We start from the raw sequence: 19,769 nt of genomic DNA, 5'->3' as shown, positions 1-19,769 counted from the left end.
ATTTATTAAAATGGACACAGATGGCGGGTATGTGAAACTTGTCATGAACTTTATCTTCTTTATTGAGAATTGGTAGTTAGGGGAGTTTTAAGAAGCTCATGGGATCTTATAAATTTATTTCTGACCATGTCTGAAGGACATCTCAGGTTGTAAGAGAGCTGATCAAAGCTCCACCCATTCAGTACATCAGTGGACACTCTGCATATGCAGCTGTCTGATTTCAGGCAGTTGTTCCCCCTCATGCATGAGGGATTTGAGAGTGTCTCCATGAATTATGTGAAGTAGTATCTTCCAGGAAATCTCAATGGGCAGAAAATTGCAGGTTAATGTCATTTTGAGATATTTACCAATTTTTGTTGAATTTACATTATCAACATTCTTCTAAACAAAAAAGCAAAATCCTTGGCATTACATAACCTGGAAATACCAGTGCTGGACAGAAAGACAAATAGAATGTACCAGATATCTATTACTGGCTTCATATTACTATGAAGAAATCTGTATAAGCAAGTGAATCAAAGCAGGGAGGTGGCAACTGTGCACCACCATCCCTACACTTCTGTGTTCAAATACCTCTGTATTCGCTTTCAAATACAACAGCTATTTATTGATTAAATGCCGACTCCAAAAACACGTACTGAAGATAACCTAAAAAAGACGGATCAGATAAAGGCAATTAAACACAAAGTAGCAAAATTATATATGTAAAAAACTGTAGTTTTTATTTATTTCCTCTGTAGTGCTGTCTGAAAGAGTCCCAGGTAGTCTAATTGCATGCTGAGAAGCTATGAAGAAATGTAAATTAAAGTAGAAAAAGAAGGACTTTGTCTAATACTGCTAATAAGTTGAAAACATGGCAACTATTCCTTTTTTTGGTGCAGTAACAGTAACCCTTTCAGTGAAGACAGATCCAGAATATCACTGTGTGATAGTAGCATTTTTTGAAAATATGTCTTTTTTTATGTTTGGTTTTTTTTTTGGGGGGGGGGGGTGTTGGTTAAAGAATCAGCTTAGGTAAGATAATAGCTTACCTATTGGGAATAGTGAGGTTATGTGATGAACAAATGTACTTTATGTGGAACTCAACATTATTGATCTTTGTGGGTATATTTCGTATACAGGAGTAGTCCAGAGACTTGTAAATTGTTATGGTGCAGTCATTCAATTTCTGTCTAAATCAGCCTGCAAAAGTGCCAGATTTTCATTAACCTGAGGCAAAAAGATATTATATAGTGTCACTTGCCTTCCCCTTTAGCCAGTAGGATCTCATATTTCTGTGGAGGCACTTAACTTAAAAATTTCTCCATCTTTGCCTCCAGTTATTTACTGAATTGGGATAGATCAGTGCCTAAGTCCCTATAATGGAGAATTGCCAGGCACATTAGCAGAATTACATCAAACTATTTAAATTATTGCTATTTGAATAGTGGTTCATTCCTGGGTGTGTGTTTGTGAGGTGTTCTTTTGTTTCATGTTTAATCTTTTTGTTTTCACTTCCAGGAGCTGGAGTTTTCCAACCTGTTTGCAGTCCTTCACTGTATCCACTCATTCTTTGCAGCTAAAGTGGCTTGTTTGGACCCTTTGTATGTAGGCAGTCAAGCCACCTCTTCTGCTGCTCCCACAACTTCTGGTACAGGCAAATTAAAGTATACTACTTGACATCTCACATTACAGCACTGCCACTTAACAAGAAGACATAACAATGTATAAATATTCATAATATGTAGACCTTTGGTGAACCATGTACGTGGAAACCAAGCCTGGAGGCAGGACATCTTGCAGCATCAGCAGATAGATGGTCACGTGGGATCATAAATTCATCTCTGTTCTGCAAGACATCAGTAAATAATCCTAGTCAAAACCCCAGAATAGGATGGATATGCTTTTAGTATGATCTATTTGTACTTACATAGTGCTTTAAGCAACACTGGAAGCAAAGGAATAAATGATGAAATGAAGCACTTCAGTATTTAATAAAATTTTCAAGTTGCTGTAATAATACATGAATAGAATTGTCATTTTCCTGTTTTCAGATGTTTTTTATGACAATATACTAAACTCTTATGAACTTAATACCCTATCATTATATTATAAATCACCTAAGAGCAAGCAACAAGCATATACATGGTGACAAGGAGATAGGCATGAAAAGGCATTTGTGTAAGTATCTCCTCAAATAAGAAAGCACTTTAAGTACTGTTGTAAGTCCATACTTGTGTCCATACATAAAGTCATGATACTTTTTCTGTTTTATTCTTTTAGTCTAACAATAACAAAGATCTAGCCATATTGGACTGATACATTAAAACGAACAAACAAACAAACCAAGCCACAAAAAGCAAAACAGCTTTCCATGAGTCTCTCTTCAAGTAAAAATAATGTGATACAAATTTAATTTTTATTAGAAATTAAGTGCAAGTGTGTAAAATATCATGTCTGCTATTTACTTCTTCATTTTTCCCCAAGAATTACATTCTCTAAATCTAATAGTCTTTGTTCACAAGACTTAGCTATTTAATTTGTTTCAGAGACAATCCATCTAATACATTGTTTCCATGTTTAACCTTGATTTCACATCATAACTAGAACCTCTGTTCCACTCAGGCTCTCAACAAAATAGGCGTTCTACGTTATGCTTGAAAAATGAGTCCACCCTTTACATTCTTAATTTTTTAAAAATATATTTTTTTGTAAAAGACAGGAATAAATTGAATAGCCTGTAAAGAATAAATGACAGAATGCATAATGTCTTTGTATGTTAAGAATATTAGATCACTCTGGACTACATACTAGTTCCAGAGTATCATTTAATGATGAAATCTGCAGGAATTGTAAATTTTAAATTAATAACTTTATTTAAATATCGTTTTGAAAAATAATTTAATTTTGTGCTATTACACACATCAGTGAAGATGGTAAAATGGTGGGAGCATGTATGGGATATAGCTGAAACAACAGAAAAGGTGAGAAATGAGGGGTTTTTTGCCAGACAGGATAAGAGAACCTAAAAAAACGCTGGAAGAATACTTAGTACAGCTACAGTGTGTGCATAACATTTTAAATAGTACTTTATGGGGTTTCTGTTTATTATACTGAAATTAAAACTTACTTCCACCCACCTCCTACCGCTTAGACTTGTTATAAAAGCACATAGCAGGTAAGGGTTATGGATGCCATCTGCCTTGATTAGCAGAAAGACTAATTCTGTCACACCCCTTTGCACAGATTAAGATAATTAAAACTTCAAAAGGGAAGCCAGAGGAAAGCTTTTTTTAAAAAAATGGGAACAATTCAAAATGCAAGGCATGAACAAAAGATGAATGAACTGTAGGGACAAATCATGTCTCTGTTTCTTTGCTTTGCATTACAAGTATTTGGATTTATGTATGTAAGAGTATCCTTGCCTTGAAGTACAGCTGATCTCACTTGATACTAGCTCCAAATAATGTAAGAATATATTTCCTGGGGACTCTTTAATCGCTTTCAAATGTCTTTCAGTACATACTTACTTCTTATTAATACATCTCCAAGGGTTACACATTTTTTTCCCATGATAAATACAGTGGAATGATGTCATAATCCAGCTACTAAATGCTTTAAATGTCATCAAAATACAACATTTTCATAGTCATTATCATGTGTTGGTTTATATGAACTTTCCCGGAATAGGGGGGTCACATCCTGGTCTCAGAACAACACATAAAATTACCATGGCTGTCCATGGGATCTCGTGTTTGTTCCTGAAAAGAGTACAAACCCCAGATACTTTGACTCCAAAGCAACGATAGTCCAAGAGATTTCACGATGGTAGTTCAGGCACTATCCTTGTCAAGAAAGCATATACTGGAAACACACATTTTGACAGAGCACTGACAACAGAAAACAGAAGCCCCATACCTGTTAATGACAGTTCTCCTCTGTGCTCCCAAATCACCTCCTTCCTTTTAGCGCGATGCTGTGTCATTCAGCTGTCACACTGTTGGCACATGCTAACACCTCGGTAGATGCTCTGCTGGTAATAGCAGAACCAAAAACCAACAAGCTGCCAGTTGAATGTTTTTTCCTTCAGTTTTACCACTGAAACTGAGAGTTGTTCAAGGAACGTTGTTAAATGTGCTTCAATTAACATAACATTTACCCAAACCAGCAGATACTATGTAATTGCAAATTGCCATAGATTAAAGGATTCCATTATATGAAAGCAACTTGGGCAGAACTGAGATAATGACATGAACTTTTGGGACTCCACCAGGGTAGCCTAAAGATCTCTGTCAAGTATTCTCTTTGTAAAACTGCTGTATTCATCAATGAGTTTTGCAACTGGGCATTAAATAAGCAACATTTGAGAGACAAACATTAGCCTGTAAATTGGTACTTATTTATTTTCTAAAACCCTATATTTCAAAGAGCTAGATTGATGGGGCTTAGTCAGTACTTTTATTTTCAAGAAGATAAAAGTGATCTTGTCAGAATATAAAATGCCATAGCCTTGACTACAGGTCAGCATGGGTTTGTAAATGCAGCATGGGCTTGTGCACAGACCTCACAGGATATTCAGAGATGACTCTGCATCCAGGATTGCCCTTTTAGAGCAAGTTGATCAGAAATTCAGTCTTGAATCAAAGAGGGAATTTTGAACTCTTTGTTATAACTAATTATGAAATTACAAAATATGATCTACAAACATATTAAATGGCTATATTTTTCATTTAAGTACCTACGGGAGATTCCCATTTAAAGCACAGTGAACTTCATAGGCATGTGTCAAAACCCAGGCTTTATGTTGCAGCCTCTCATTTCATATTTCACATTTCACATATAATGAATACAATTATTTTGCAAGTGAACGCAGCCCAATGACAATGCAAAACCACAGTTATAATGATTTATCAGCTTTGGCTAAAAATCTGTATGCAAGTGAAAACAGGTATTTTAACAAAAAAGAGCAAACCAACTAACCCATAGCATAAAATGTAATTTGTTTTCTTCATGTCATGGTATTCTTAAATAAATTTAATTTTAAAAAATTCTTAATAGTACTGTGCCTATTGAAGTGATGTGTACCAAAAATATGTACTCTTAAGTATAACTAAATATATTTGGTTTGATTTGCTTTGCATTATGATGGAAATTTTAGATGATGTGACCTTCACAGAATGAACCATGTGCTAGGTTATAATGTTAGCATAGTTTTATTATGGGAAGTGTTACCAATTTGAATACATGTCATTCTGGATTTCTTCAGTGAAAAAATACATTTGTTTTCCTACATATATTTAAAAATACAGTTCCAGATTTTCAATAGAGCTTTGCATTCCAGTAGCATGAAGGCATCTTTGAAATAAATATCAGCATACTTTTGAATGTTGGCCATTTTATTTTGTTAATTAAGTGTTGCAAGAAGTTTGTGGAAACAAACTGGTTGTAGGTGGGTTATTTTTTAAAACCAGTAATTTGAAGTTTTTTCCATTCAAACTAGATTTAATAAGAATGCAAATCAATAATATACAGTATCAATATGCTTTGAGACGAGAATAATGAAAAATATTTTCCAAATTAGTCCTTGATTCCACAAATACATATTGATTTACTCTGTGCATGTAGAGTTTATCAGAACACCTCAAAGTGGACAGTTTAACATAAGTAGGTAGTTGTCAATACTGCAGCCTGTTACTTTAAATGTGATTTGGTTTATTCAATGCCTTAAGATGTTTCTTACATCAAACAAAATATTAAAAAGGCTGAAGATCTTGTGAATGTACAGTTGCTGCCCTTAGAAATTCCGCAGCTTTGCTACGTATTGTCTAAGTAACCTTGAGTATTCCCTATGCCAAAAAGACCAATTTTAATTCTGGTATGGCAATTCCAAGGAACACTTCAGAAAAAATTATTTTATTAATATTAAACACTAATCCTTGTATTGCACTTTCCATTCCCTTACAGGGTCTGGTCTCTGAAAAAGCATAGTGTCTAAAAAAAAGTTTAAGCTGATTTTCAATGTTCAGCCTCAGGCAATTATGAGTCTGTACTTTGGACTCGCACCTCTGACCAGTTCTGCATGATGGGAAAAAATGACAGACTCAGTCAGCTCCCAAAATTTAAGTACCTGTCTTAGATGCCTATGGTAGGACTTGAGGCTCTCCAAAGGGAAATCCAAAGCAGGAATGTAGCTTAGGATCCCTGAAGGTGTATGTGTGTGTGTGTGTCTCTCTCTCTCTAAGGTGCTCGAGGTGCTTCTATGCTAGTGTTTTCATTTATCAGGAATGTGCTTTTGAAGCCAGGCTCCTGCCTGCTGCCACTCACTGTGCTACTCTTCATATCACAGAGCAGTCTTTAAGCATATGAACTGAGTCTTCAGGGTGAAAGTAAATGAGTATCACACCTATATGAGTTCCCGATCCTGATGGGCTTTCAGACCATGCAGCCCAATTGAAGTGAATCCAGAGTATAAAACCTCTGAGATGCTAACAGCAAGGCTGCCAGGTGCTGGTGCCAGCTGTCTCAGTCTCTGCAGTGGCTGCTGCTTGTGCACCGTGGGTGCTTCAAGGACCCTAGAAAGCTGAGCTTCACAGTGTAGCCTGCCAGAGCTTGGTGCCTGAAAGGGATGGCTGCGCTGCAGTAAGGGGCAGAGTGAATCTGAAGAAGGCTGATGGGTGCCCAGGGCATACCTTTTTCCCTCACCACACCAGGACAGTATTGACTGCAAGCAGGCTGCCCTGTGCTGGTCAGCACTCTCCCTGCTGCATCTTTCTTCCTGCCTACCACAAATACATATCTGCATATTTGCTCTGAGGTCCCCGAGTACACTCCCCCATTCTGTCACCCCCTTTGCTCAGACAGATGGCAAAACTGTACTCAGCTACATAGCAGAACCTCTAAACCTCTTATACAGTCAGGGACAGTATTAGAATTAGCACAAGGGCATCTGTGTACCAGTAAGACCGACTGAGTGTGTGATTAACGTTCAGGTTAAAGCAAATAAAGTCATATCTGATCTTAAGTGCTTTCCTGACCTGGAGGGTTCTTAAGTGCAATTTTAATATTTTCCTGGAATAAGGTCTGTAATGTCAACACATTTCTACTTGCTTGGCTCCATTTTCAGGAAGTTTAGCAGAGGTATTGGTACATATCCCGTTGGAATCATAAAGAAAACATAGGAATACTGGAATATAAAGAAATTTCTGTTTGGATTCTGTAGATTATTACAGTACATTATATAATCTGTCAAAATACATTGAACAATGTAAAACTAAACGCTTTCACTTACATAATGTCATCAGTTTTCACTATGGTATACATGTGTTCCACTTTCAACAACTTTCTCCACAATAATCCCAACTATATATTATAGAAATTCTTTTATTATTCAGTATATACTAATATATAATGCAGTGTGAGTGTGAGTGTGTGTGTGTGTGTCTGTGTGTGTGTGTGTGTGTATTAGTATATACTAATGGGAGATATTTAGTATATATTAATGAAAGTTACATATTAGGCACAACTGTAAAACAGAAGCATAAATCCATGAAGCTTTACATTTAAAAATCTTAATCTTATAATACTATAAAGAAAAATATGTATATTAATTGAAGAAATGGCTATTTTTGCAGGATATGCACAATCTGGATATACAATAATGAATTGATAAACATTAACTGATTTATTCTTTCATACCTTCAGGAACTTTGATTTTTTTAATTATTCTTATCCCTTTAGCATATTTGCAATATATGTCATAAGTTTTAATTTGTTATGGATAAAAATGACTGAAAAATGTAATAGAAAGTGCTATATATTTTATAAATATTAAAAATTAAGAAAACTATTAAAATTATTTATTTCCTTTTTAGTTATGGTTTTGTGGTTGTTTGTAATATGTATTTGTGACAAATATAAGTCACCTAGTTGTTTAAGCTCATTAATGTATCACTAATAAAATGCTATCTTCTGTTTTGGTTTTGTTATGCTTCTTTTTGTAATGGAACATAACAGAAAAAAAATAGAAAATAAATACTTTTTAAACTAATCTTTTGTATTCAGTTATACGGTGTATGAGTTTTATATCACTGAAAGCCAAGTCTGAGAGTTCAAGAAAATACTTGAAGAATCTGGGCTGGTAAAGTTATTTTGCAACACCATGCTCAACTGTTTATGTAATAGAAATTAGTTCAATTTTGTTTGTCTTTTTCTATGACTGAAGGAAGAGGTGCTGGAAGAAGGGGAGCCCCTGCTTTTTATTTAGGCACCTTTGTACCTTTTCAACAATTTAGGGTGAGAGCCTGCAGTGCACATCTCACAGGCACAATTTTGGTGCCTGTCTTGTGCTTGAGGTGTGGAGGAGCCAGCTAAGCTCCCTTGTGACAGTGCTGCTGACACCTTTCCCACCCTCTCCACAACCAGTCACCAGGGCTTTCTTAGACCTCAGGGTGCAGTTGTTGTCCTCAGTTCTGTTCCCAAGGAAGTCTCCCTTGCTGGCACCAACCCTTTCAGCATCTTGAAGAGAAGGAAAAAATAAGAAGTTTGTTTTAATTATAAGTGTGATGAACCCTTTATGCTGAAAAAAATCCTCAGTCCTTTTTCCCAGATGTGATTCAGCTGATGTGAGTTAGCAAACATATGTACCTCTGTCACATCAGCTAGTTACCTGTGTCTCAAGTTTCTTTTTATACCACATTTAAGGGAAAAGCCAGGAAAAAAAAAGAGAGAAGTCTTTAAAAAAAGAGGTGAAGAGATCCAAAGATTATTACAAAGTATTATCTTGGAAGTAAGTGTCTTCCAAATGTACAGGAACCCTTTCACGGCGACCATTTCCATTTTCCCTTTAAAGGGGAACTACATTTTGCATTGGGAGCATAAACTCACATAGAACTGAAAAGTTTGTTTATTCTGGAAATACCTATTTTCTTCTGAATTACAATTTTTAATCTAGCATGTTTTACACCTTCCCCACAGATTCTGACCTCAAATGAAAATTCTTGGAATCAAAGTTTTTTAAGATACAGTCCTTGTACGAGTTTCTTTAAATTCATGGTACTTATGTTCCACAGCTAACATACTTGCTCTCCAAGCCCTATAACAATTTATTTTTGAAACATTTAAAATGAATTTTGATCTGTTTAACTGTGCATTTGATCAATAAAATTTAGCACAGTATAATATTCACATCTTATCAATGATAAAGTTGTACAGTACCCTAGTGTTTTTTCACTATTTTGACACTAGCTGTTCTTGCATTTGCCTATGATTTAGTAGCATTTTATTTTTTTTAAAGTATTCTTCAAACACAATTCCCTTAATAAACAGGAAATTATATCCCTTAATTCCCTTATAAGAAAAAAAAGGAATTTATTCTGTGTAGTGCTATAGTTAATATCACTATGCAATAGTTCAGAAAATTGAAGAGGTATTTACCATACACTGAGTATTGGGGTTTGTTGGCTACGTGCTTTATGTACTTTGCATGCACACTCTTCTCACAACTCTGAGCCCAAATTCTTCCCAGCCCTTCCCTTCTTTGCCATGTATGGCACAGGTGCTTGCTACCAAACCTGGCGCAGGAGTCCTTGACACTGAGGGCAGAATTTTATTAGTCTAAACATCCTGGGGCTTAATCTGGTCACAGGAAGAGAAAGGACTAGTCCAGAAGGCAAATTGTAGAGATGGATGTCCTGCTGGTGGGAGTTCTTGTTGCTACTGGGAGGAATAGCCAGCCCCCGTCCAGTCCCCCAGCAGCAGCCCTTCTCCCTCTGCTCCGTCCCCTGGCAGCAACGTCACCTCCCTTGCTGGTCTGACTGTTCGGGAACACCAGGTGTGCAAAGTCAGGTGTTGTTTATGGCACTATTACCACCTCAACACTCCAAAGCTATTCCTTTCAATAGATCTGTTACCAAGCTTGGCAGGGAAACTAAGATAGAAGGAAAATCTTAAATGGCTGAGCACGGAGGAATCCAGTCTGTATTCTCCCTTCAAACAAATTACAGCACATTCATAAAAATGTTAACAACATATTAAGGACAGTTGCTTTCTTTCGCTTTTTTTTTGCATTCACTTAGTCAATGCATTTATGGCAGTAGAGTAACTGCAGTATTAGACACTTCAGGCACTCATCGGTAGGGGATAATCCCTTCATCTTTAGGGAAATGTCAGTATTTTCAAGGGATGGTCTAAGCATGGGGCAGATATTCAGCACAGATGAACCTATGCCGTTTCTTCCGCCGAAGCGGAAGCTCCCCAGTATGCTGAACCATAGCCATGCCACTGTGGAGCCTTACTTAGAAGTTCATTGCTTGTCCAAGGAGGCTACACCATGGTCCTTTTGTCCTTGTATGGACACATTCTGGAAATCAACCAAGATACATCTACAGAACTTGTAGGTGTCAGGTCCTGCTGTCCAGGGCGCTCAGGAGGGAAATGAAGGAGGCTTCGCTAAGAACCCGGGTTTATAAAGCAGTGTGAGGATAAAAATTCCTAACTCTGATGTAGGAAAGCGCTTAAGGTGCTGAGACCAAGGAAGAGGGAGTATATTGCATAGCCCTTCAATAACATACTGTGAATCAAAAGAAAAATGTAGCTCATTCCTAGAAGAGGGGTGAGGGTGGGCATGGGGGGTGAATATAATTACAGAGAGACCAGAGTATTTACACTTGCATCACTGTTACGGTGAAAAGGAAACATTGCTTGGTCAAAGTGATTATGGTAACAGCTATGTATCCCTGGTCTGGAGATGATTTAAAACTCCAGAGGCCATAAATGGAGATTTATTTTCCTAAAGGGCACAGCATAGAAACAATAGCAGCTGAAAGATGGTGTGTGGCCTCACTGCTACTCCATACTCCCTTATTTGGCCTTGAAGAATTGTTAGCATAGAAGACAATAGTGTTTTACTTGTTTTCTTCTTGTTTTTTTGTTTTTGTTTTTGTTTTTGTTTTTTTTTTAACTTTGACTACCTAAGGTGCAATCTGAACTTTTTTCAGACTTTTTTGTCTAGGAAGAAAAAAACCTAGAGGACTAGAAAGATTTTTACTAGATGCTGAGAATGTCATGTGAAAATATCTCTAGAAACTGGCATTTTAAAAATAGCAGAAAAACTCCATCAAGTACCATGAGCTTCAGTGAAAAGACGAGAGAAATTTCTTATGTGAGCAGACTCAAAGTCTCACCTTTCTCTTTTGAACCGATACAAAATCCTTTTAGCCAGATGTCTGTCTTTTTTCCTTTTATTTTCTCTTTCTTTTTCTTTTTCCTATTTTGCTTCAAGACATTAGTGGAAGATGGGTCTCAGAAAGGACAAACCTTCACTGAAGCAAGGAAAAGAGATAGTGGGCTTGCTAGCTGTGGGGTTTGCACTGCAATACCACCAAGTGCAGCAAAGGCTCAGACCCGGGCAACATCACGAACAACTTACATTCTCTGTGTCACAACAGAAGACAAATATTTGGAAGAAGCATGAAGTTAAGGCCTTCCATCATTTCACAAGAAATGGGAGCTCAGACTCTGCTTAATATGGAAACTCAAAGGCAAAGAGAACTCCTCTCTGCGTGGTTCATGTGGCTGGGAGCAGTTTCACAGAAGTATGCATGGGGCTTTTCCCTGACGGGGGAGCCTAGGGCCCTGGTGCTGGTGTAGTGTAAGAGAGATCTGAGCTGTCTGAGGGGATTGGGGGAATCTAGTGACCTATTGCGAAGGACCAAGAGGCTTGTGAGATGGTAGGAAAATGTTCAGAGGAATATAAATTTAGGAAGAATGGCCTGAGTCACTGAATCTTACCCAGTTTCCTCAGGTACTCATGTTATAATCCCTCTCACAAATGTTTAAATTCCTATGTAAAAGTAATTAGGCTTTTTAGCCCTCTTGGTCTTATTGGAAAGCTTTCTGGAATCTCACTACTCTGATGGTTTGAAACTCTCTTCTAATTTCCAGCCTAAACCTATCCGTAACTAGTCCATATCTATTTGATTTTGTGCCAGCATTATCCCCTGATTTAAATTGTTCTTTTCTAGCCCTAGTGTTAGTCCCCCGCTTTCCTCTCCTCTCTTCAATGTATTTATAGCAAGCAATCGTCTGCCCTGACAGCTTTCATTTTGCATGAACACACAAGCCAAGCTCATACAGAAGATGTCTATGCAGTGCAGTGAAATTTGGTGCAGATTCCTGAGCTATTGCTCACTCCAGCTGGTATGTCTACCTGTTGTGCTGCAGCAATACCAGCTCAGGGCCAGAAGCAGTTCATCCACTTTAATGCTGTTTAAGATAATAAATACAGCCCTGTGATATACTGCTTCTAGAGCAGATGAAGTCCATGGCAGCTCAGGGCTTTCTGCACTGCTTTTCATTGCTCAGTGCAGACATTTGCTAATTTGGTTACCTGGTCTTGTTTCCATACCATCCTAATGGGATGCATTCTTATTCTAAATCTGTTCCATTTTGATATTTTTCCCTGACTGTGACTACTTGTGCACTTTATACCATGCTTCAGATATTATCTCCCTTATGTCCTGCCCTATGGCCATAATATTTGTTGACTGTCTGCAAAGACTGTGACTGGTTGCATGAGTTATTTCTGTGGCTGCATCACACTGGTGACTCACAGGCTTCTTGTGAAAAACTAGTATATCATGGACCTGTTTGTTCTTCCAGTCATGTGGTCAGCTTTCAGCTCATCAGTAATCAGGATGGGGTATAGGAACAGGTCAGTTTATCACCCAGAAGATAAACTAGAGGTCTTTCTCTTTTTTTCCCCCTGCATTATGAGGAATGGGAGGCAGAGAGAAACAAACCATCATTTTAAGAGTTAGCTTTCAGTGAGACAGCTCCAAGAGGTGTCATGGTAAAGATGCAGATTTGGATGCAGATTTTTTTTTCTGGGAGGCAGGTTAGAGGATTTATATGCCAGTCTTCCCCTTTCCACATCTTTTGGCTTACAGCCATGTCTGAATGGAAGAAAATAAAACACTTTGTAAAGGGCAAAGGAGAAGAATGAAAGGCTCGTAGGAAACCTTTTCTTTATGGTCTTTCAGAGGTAAAATATCTCCAGCATTTACCAAGTCTTGTTCCATCTTTGAAATCAGTTTATTTCTGAGTGATTAATCTTTCTTTTTTTTTAACCCCTGCAGGTGGATTATATTCAGGCAGCCTTGGCTGGGGACAGAACTCCAATGACAAAGTCAGCACTATATTCTATAACTTCTTTCTGTTTGGGCCAGAGAAATCATACTTTTCAAGCTCTATTCTCAGTTCAGGCGAGCAGAGGTTTTGGAACACAAATAACACAACAAAGAACTTCAAAAGTTTCAATGAGTGGGTTATTATTATTTTTTTCCCTATTTTTTTCTTTTTAAATATGAGCAGGTGAAGCCCAATGAATGAATACCATTACCTTTTTTTTTATTCTGCATAAATGAACTTCTATGAGTCCATTTTATTTTGATTGCTGTGTGATCAGTCTTGAAGACTTTAAAACGCAGAAGTGCAAATTAATACAAAATCAACAAAAACCTGATTTGCAAGGATTAACCTCAGCTAGGAGTCTGGGGAATTATCTGAATTTATTAATATCTTGTGCCAAGTAGCATTTGTTTTAATGAACAGGAACATTAAATTTTAAAATTTCAAATATATATATTCAGCATTAGCTTTAAAGTATGAGTTATGAGCTGTTTCCATAGAAAGAAAAATAACTTCTGATACATAATACATCAGACTGCCTTATAGTAAATACATGAAGTTGGCTAAACTTAAATCAAATACAGTGTGTTGGTGTACTGTAAAAGGATAGATGGTTGTTTGAAGTGGTGTTACACCCCTGCCATTTGGCCGCTGAGAGGTATTGCAGCTGAGCCCATGAGCAGACTCATGAGAAGTCTGTTGAGTCCACTGATACAAGCTAGTACCATCACCTTCTCAGAGTAAGGCCGTCCTGTTCCTGTATCCTTCACTAAAAGACTTGTATCAGTCTGATCCTTTCTAATCTCAGGGAGGGAGACTTCTGATCTTTATGGGAAAAAACACTGACCTCAAAGAACTGAGCAAGGTTGAGACAATCATAGTATCATAGGCTAGTTCAAGACAGCTTCTACCCCAAACTTCCATGCCCTCAGACAAGAGGATGTTAGAGCATTGCATCTAATTTTGTTTCTAACAGTACAGTTATTTCTACAATTTCCAGCTTTATGCTAGATAGTACCTACCCTTGGTTTTAGGAACATTGGCAGTCTTCAGTCCATTCCTTCATAAGAGGGGCAGAAAACAAAAATGGTCTTTTTATAAACTCTTCACTGTTAAATGCTAAATTTTAATAATAAGATTTATATCTATATAACTAATACAATATGCTGTGGGGTTTTATACTCTAATATTTTAATTAGAATAATTTCATTTATTATATTGCTATTGGGATTCCTGTACATATTGCTTTCATATATCTGTCCACTCCCACTTCTGAAACATAGTTTTTATGGGATAGCTTCTGGACTTCTAGTATTTCCATTCACTTTTTTGAAAGGATTTTACATTCAACTTAGATTGGTTTAGTCACACACATATTCTAAATTGTATTTGAAAAAGGAGGGGAGAGGTAGGGTGTGTTTTAGTAACAACAGATAAAATGCTGCTCTCTGTAAAATCATAAATCACATTTCTTGACAACTTAACTTCGGATAAAATTTTTAAAAAATGTCAGTGGGGCTGTATTTTCTTTTATGAGTTCTGATCTATTGTCTATATGTTAAGATTATTTTTTTTTTCCTCATGGCTACAGATTATTTATTTATGTTGAATCAACCCTGCAATGTATTGACCTCTGTGCAATTTACGGAGGCTGAATTATTATTCTGAGATCATGTGTGGCAACCTGTGGCCAAATGAAGCCAAAAAAATATTATTTACTTTATTTGTACTGCTTACTTTGTTTCAATTATTAAATTTTGGGTGAACATATGATCAGAAAAAATCAGGGATGTAAAAGAAAATTTAAGATGATCTATTCCAAAAGCTGAGCCCTTTCATGTGTTTTCTTGAATTCCAGTACTGCAATGGCCAGATGAAGCTCTCAAGATCTGTAAGACAAAATGCTGTAAATCTCACATTTTCAGAATCTCTTCAGGTAATCTCTCTGGTTTGCATTGTGCTCTCTCAAATAGTTCCTGGACCCTGGCAGCAAAGTTATGTTATTTTTATAAAACCATATTCCTATAGCTGTTTATGCTGATGACACCGTTTGCTAGGGTTTTTTTCAGCATTAACTTAACCTGGAGCATGAACTTCTCTTAGCACTTTTCTATGTGGTTTTGTTTCTTTGTTTGTTTGATTTCCCACTGCTTTGCTTTTGTCAACAGTTCCTTTATTAATAGACTGAACTTTTGTACCCAGGGATCCCAGGGCAGATACCCATTTCCACTGGAAAGAGACTGCTTTTAAAAAAATATCAATAGTTAATATGTTGGTGATGTGTCATAAGCTTATACTCTGAATTCCTCTGTTTAATCCTATTCACATGTTTAGAACTGATCTGCCAAGTACCTTTGAGACAAAAGTAAAAAAAGTTTCCAGACTTATTTCAGATAAAGGCCTGTACTCTTTTCATGAAGAAAATTACTCAGGAAGCAAAAGACTAAAGTAATCCTTTGCTTTTAGATTCTTTTAAACCTTCAAAAAGATGATTCAGATTAAAACACTAAAAAAATAATCTGTTTTGCTTTTTTGTTTGGTTTTTTGTTGTTGTTGTTTTGGTTGGTTGTTGTTTGGTTTTTTCTTCTGTGATGGTCACAATTAAAAATAAACATTTTGCGAACAAATTTCCCTACATATCGATAACTTATTGAGACCCTAACTGTATGGTATCTGTTGACAACAGATGACTTTTTAGTTAATGATCATTTGTATGAATTTAATCCACTGGCTCATTGGATGTCATCAGGGAGTGGTAAGGTCTGGTAGGGTGTTTCTGAAGTTCATTATTTCTCTGGGTTTTACTTTCATCATCTTTCTTTTCTTCATTTGTTGTTCCCTGTGACTCTTGGCTTTATGCTAATATCTTTTCCCTTAGCCTTTAACCCTTTTCAAGGAGGGCTTTGAGATTTTTATCGGTCAGGCACACAGTCCTAAGGGAAAATCTGTAAGAACAGGAAATAAGACTTGATGTTTTAGAGGTATTTCATACTTCTCCACCATCCAGAAATATTGTATTGGTGATGATGGCAGACACATGCATGTCTTGTGTGTTTAGTACTCTTTTTAGAACTATTGTCCATGAAGTTACCTAATCCCTTTTAAAATTGCCAATATTGTCTGCTCTCACAAAATGTTGTGACATTCAATTCCAGAAGTTCATTATATGAAGAATCACTTACTTTGTATGTTTTAAACCAACTTAATAATAGTTTGATCAAAAGCCTGTGTTTCAGCCCAATTGAATTTGGTGCTGAAATAACCTTGTCCATGACCTCCACGATTTTTTTAAACCTCAGTGATATTCCCCACGCGGTCTCCTCCTTTTCAAATTGAAGAGTCACAGCTTCTTCAGTCTCTCCTCAGACAGAAGCTGCTTTTTCCAGTTTATTGTTTTAAGCGTTCTCCTCTGTATCTTATCTAACTGGATTATGTCATTCCTGAAGTGTAGAGGCCAGTACTATATACAATGGAATATATACAGAACTATATACAATGGGTCTGGGGCAGCAGAATTTCATTTAATAGCAAAAGGACACCCTTTGCCGCCTTCTCACTATCTATCCTGAGCATACTCCATTCTGGTACCTCTTACTTCTGCTGCTGCAGGTGGAGCCAGTTATCTAGCAAACTTTCAACCTTGACTCTTTCTTAAGTTCCAATTCCAAATTCATCCTAACAATTTAGGCTGTTTTCCCTTTGATAAATTACTTCATATATTTATGTCCACTGAAGCTCAACTACCACCTTTTAGTCCAAGCATCTATTTGGTGAGTCCTTTTTCAGTACTTTGTCGCTAGTGTGGCATTTGACTACTTGCAAAAGGTTAATATTGTTTACAATCTAGACGCACTGCATAACCCCTTCCTCATGTCCTGAAAAGCTGAATAAGACTGGTCACTGGAGGAATCCACTGCTGACCCTTCTCTATCTAGAGAAACTTATCTTTAAAACATCCTTTCCTCCAACCTGGGACAGCTCAGTTTCTTTAATAGACTTGGGTGTGGAATGCCATCAAAGCTCTTTTTAAAATCCAGTTATATGATTTCCATAGTGTCTTCTCTATCCATGGGTTAAGCAACACTCTCACAGAAGTCCAGCAGGTCAGTGAGACATCATTTCCCCTCTCAGAAGATTTTGACTCTTCCTCAGCATACAATTTTATGCATATACTCAGTAATGTTTGTCTTTATTATAGACTCATCCACCTTAGCAGTGAGTGAGACTCAGTGGTCTGCAGCTCCCAGGATCCCCTCCAAGGCCCCTTTTTGTAGATGTGAACGTGGGAAACTAGAGATGAACTAAGTGCTGGTATTTGTCTCAGTGGCAGTGTGTAGTCATCCACCTTTGCCATAGTCCTTCAGTTTTACAGATGAGTTCGTTGGGTGATTGCCATCTCATCCTGGTGACATCTCTTTGGTTTCACACCTGCATATTTCTCTCAAATTGCTATTGCTCCTGCAACCTGTCTGCTACCACCACAACATCAGGTGTGGGAATCTCCCCCAAATACCGAGAAAGACTCAAAGAATGTATTGAGCTTCTCTCTTACCTCTGAAAGTAATTTTTATATCCTTGTCCCTAACTGTTTGATGACAATAATTTATTAAAATGCAAACTAATTCTGGATTTATTTTTATGTATGTCAGTACTTTACTTTTGACCACAGACTGAAATGTTTCCTGATTTTGTGAACACACGTATAGAAACAATTTTATGCTTGTTAGCTATCAGATCTTAATTCACTTTAAGTTGAAGCAGGGAAATAAAGTATACAATGTACCACAAGTAGTTTCTATTTTTTACAAGACCTAAATGGCAGAAATTCAGTATGGGAGATGGGGATTGGAGAGGGTAGGTAAAAACATTTCTTTTCTGTTTCCCTTGTCTTATATGTATTCTCCCCTACAGGAGATCAAAGTCTCCGCATGGTACCAAGCTCACAGTTTAAGAACTGCTGCTTTACACTTAAAGCAACTTGAAGTGTAAAGAAAGAACAGGAGACACTTTTTGGAAGTGGTCAGTAGTTTATTACAGAATCTTTTGCATTACCAGTAGTACCCTATATGGTTTTTAATTTTTTGTCTGTAGGATTAAATAAAAGCTGACAAATACCGGAAATGAGAATTAGATGTTTTCTGGAAAAAAAAACCCTCCTTTTCCTTCTCATGAGGGTCAGCTATGAAGTCAGAATTGCAATTGTGGGCTTAGAAAAATAGGAATGTGTTCCTGAATAGGATAGAATATAACAGAACAGAGCAGAATAGTTCAGTTGGAAGGGACCTACAATGATCATCTGGTCCAACTGCCTGACCACTTCAAAGCTGCCCAAAAATGAAAGCCTGTTATTAAGGGCATTGTCCAAATGCCTCTTAAACACTGACAGGCTTGGGGCATCAACCACCTCTCCAGGAAGCCTGTTCCAGTGCTTGACCAAGCTCTCAGCAAAGAAATGCTTCCTAATGCTCAGTGTGAACCTCCCCTGGCACAGATCTGAACCATTCCCACACATCCTATCACTGGGTACCATGGAGAAAAGACCAGCACCTCCCTCTCCACTTCCCTTCCTCAGGAAGCTGTAGAGAGCAATGAGGTCACCCCTCAGTCTCCTTTTCCCCAAACTAAACAAACCCAAAGTCCTTAGCCACTCCTCATAGGACATTTCTTCCAGTCCTTTCAACAGCTTTGTTACCCTCCACTGGATGCATTCAAGGATCTTCACATCCTTCTGAAATTCTGGAGCCCAGAACTGCACACAGTACTCAAGGTGAGGCTGCACCAATGCTGAACATAGTAAGATAAATCTTCTAACTTGTTTGCTATTAGCAAGTCATTTACCTGTCTAATGGTTTTAATTTTCTCACCTCAAAAAATTATTATAGCAGCTTAAAACATTTTGACATCTATTGAAGAGCAGTGATCATGCCTACTTAAGAGAATGGACATATGTTGCTTCAAGCAAGTCTATGATCTCAAGGTTATGTAAGTCAGAATGATATATCCAGAGAAAGACATAAAATTATCCCTTTGTACTTAAAAAGTAATAGGATTTTGTATTAAAAATATAAACCCCTGATGGTGTTTTCATCATGAATAAAAACTTTCTTATTAATTAAATACATAATCTTCTGCCCTGTAATAATTTGTTCATGTTCCAAAAATTTGACAAGTTCAGCTCTCAGCTGGACCTTTGAAATTCAATATAACTTCAATGTGTCAGTAATTACATAAGCAATATTGAAATATCAGTAATTATAAACTGAAATATGTATGTTCACAATTCAATCAGAACAAGAAAGTATGTTGTTATCTCTGGCAGCCTAGTCAAAATAAAATGCATGCAAACTGTGAGCTTTTTGAAGAACTCAGTTTCTTTCATGTCACCTTTTACTATTCAGTGCTTCTCAGCAAGTCACCACAGATTACCATATTATAAGCCAGAAGGTTGTTTCTGGTTGTCCTTACATTACCTATGGTAGAAAATGCATGGTTAACGCAGTCAGTTAAGTAAACTGGTAACCACCTTAATAAGCCGGAATGAAGTAAAGTTTTGGAAGATCAATAACATGACTGTCTGAAATGTATTTAATTAAAGTTATGAAATA

General features: G+C 37.0%; 1 protein-coding gene across 3 annotated transcripts in view; it reads left to right on the top strand.

The window, feature by feature from the left end:
- The window catches only part of SNTG1 (syntrophin gamma 1), a 358,445-nt gene extending 350,710 nt beyond the window's left edge, over positions 1-7,735 (top strand). For all 3 annotated transcript variants that reach the window (XM_037381799.1, XM_037381800.1, XM_037381801.1), the window contains one exon: positions 1,501-7,735. In XM_037381799.1, coding sequence (XP_037237696.1) covers positions 1,501-1,659 — 159 coding nt within the window. In that variant the 3' untranslated portion in view covers positions 1,660-7,735. The remainder of the gene's footprint in view (positions 1-1,500) is intronic.
- Positions 7,736-19,769: the final 12,034 nt, after the last annotated feature.

The sequence above is a fragment of the Falco rusticolus genome, chromosome 3 (genome assembly GCF_015220075.1).
Source record: "Falco rusticolus isolate bFalRus1 chromosome 3, bFalRus1.pri, whole genome shotgun sequence".
In the NCBI taxonomy this organism is placed as follows: domain Eukaryota; kingdom Metazoa; phylum Chordata; class Aves; order Falconiformes; family Falconidae; genus Falco; species Falco rusticolus.
This window is presented reverse-complemented; position numbering and strand designations above follow the sequence as displayed.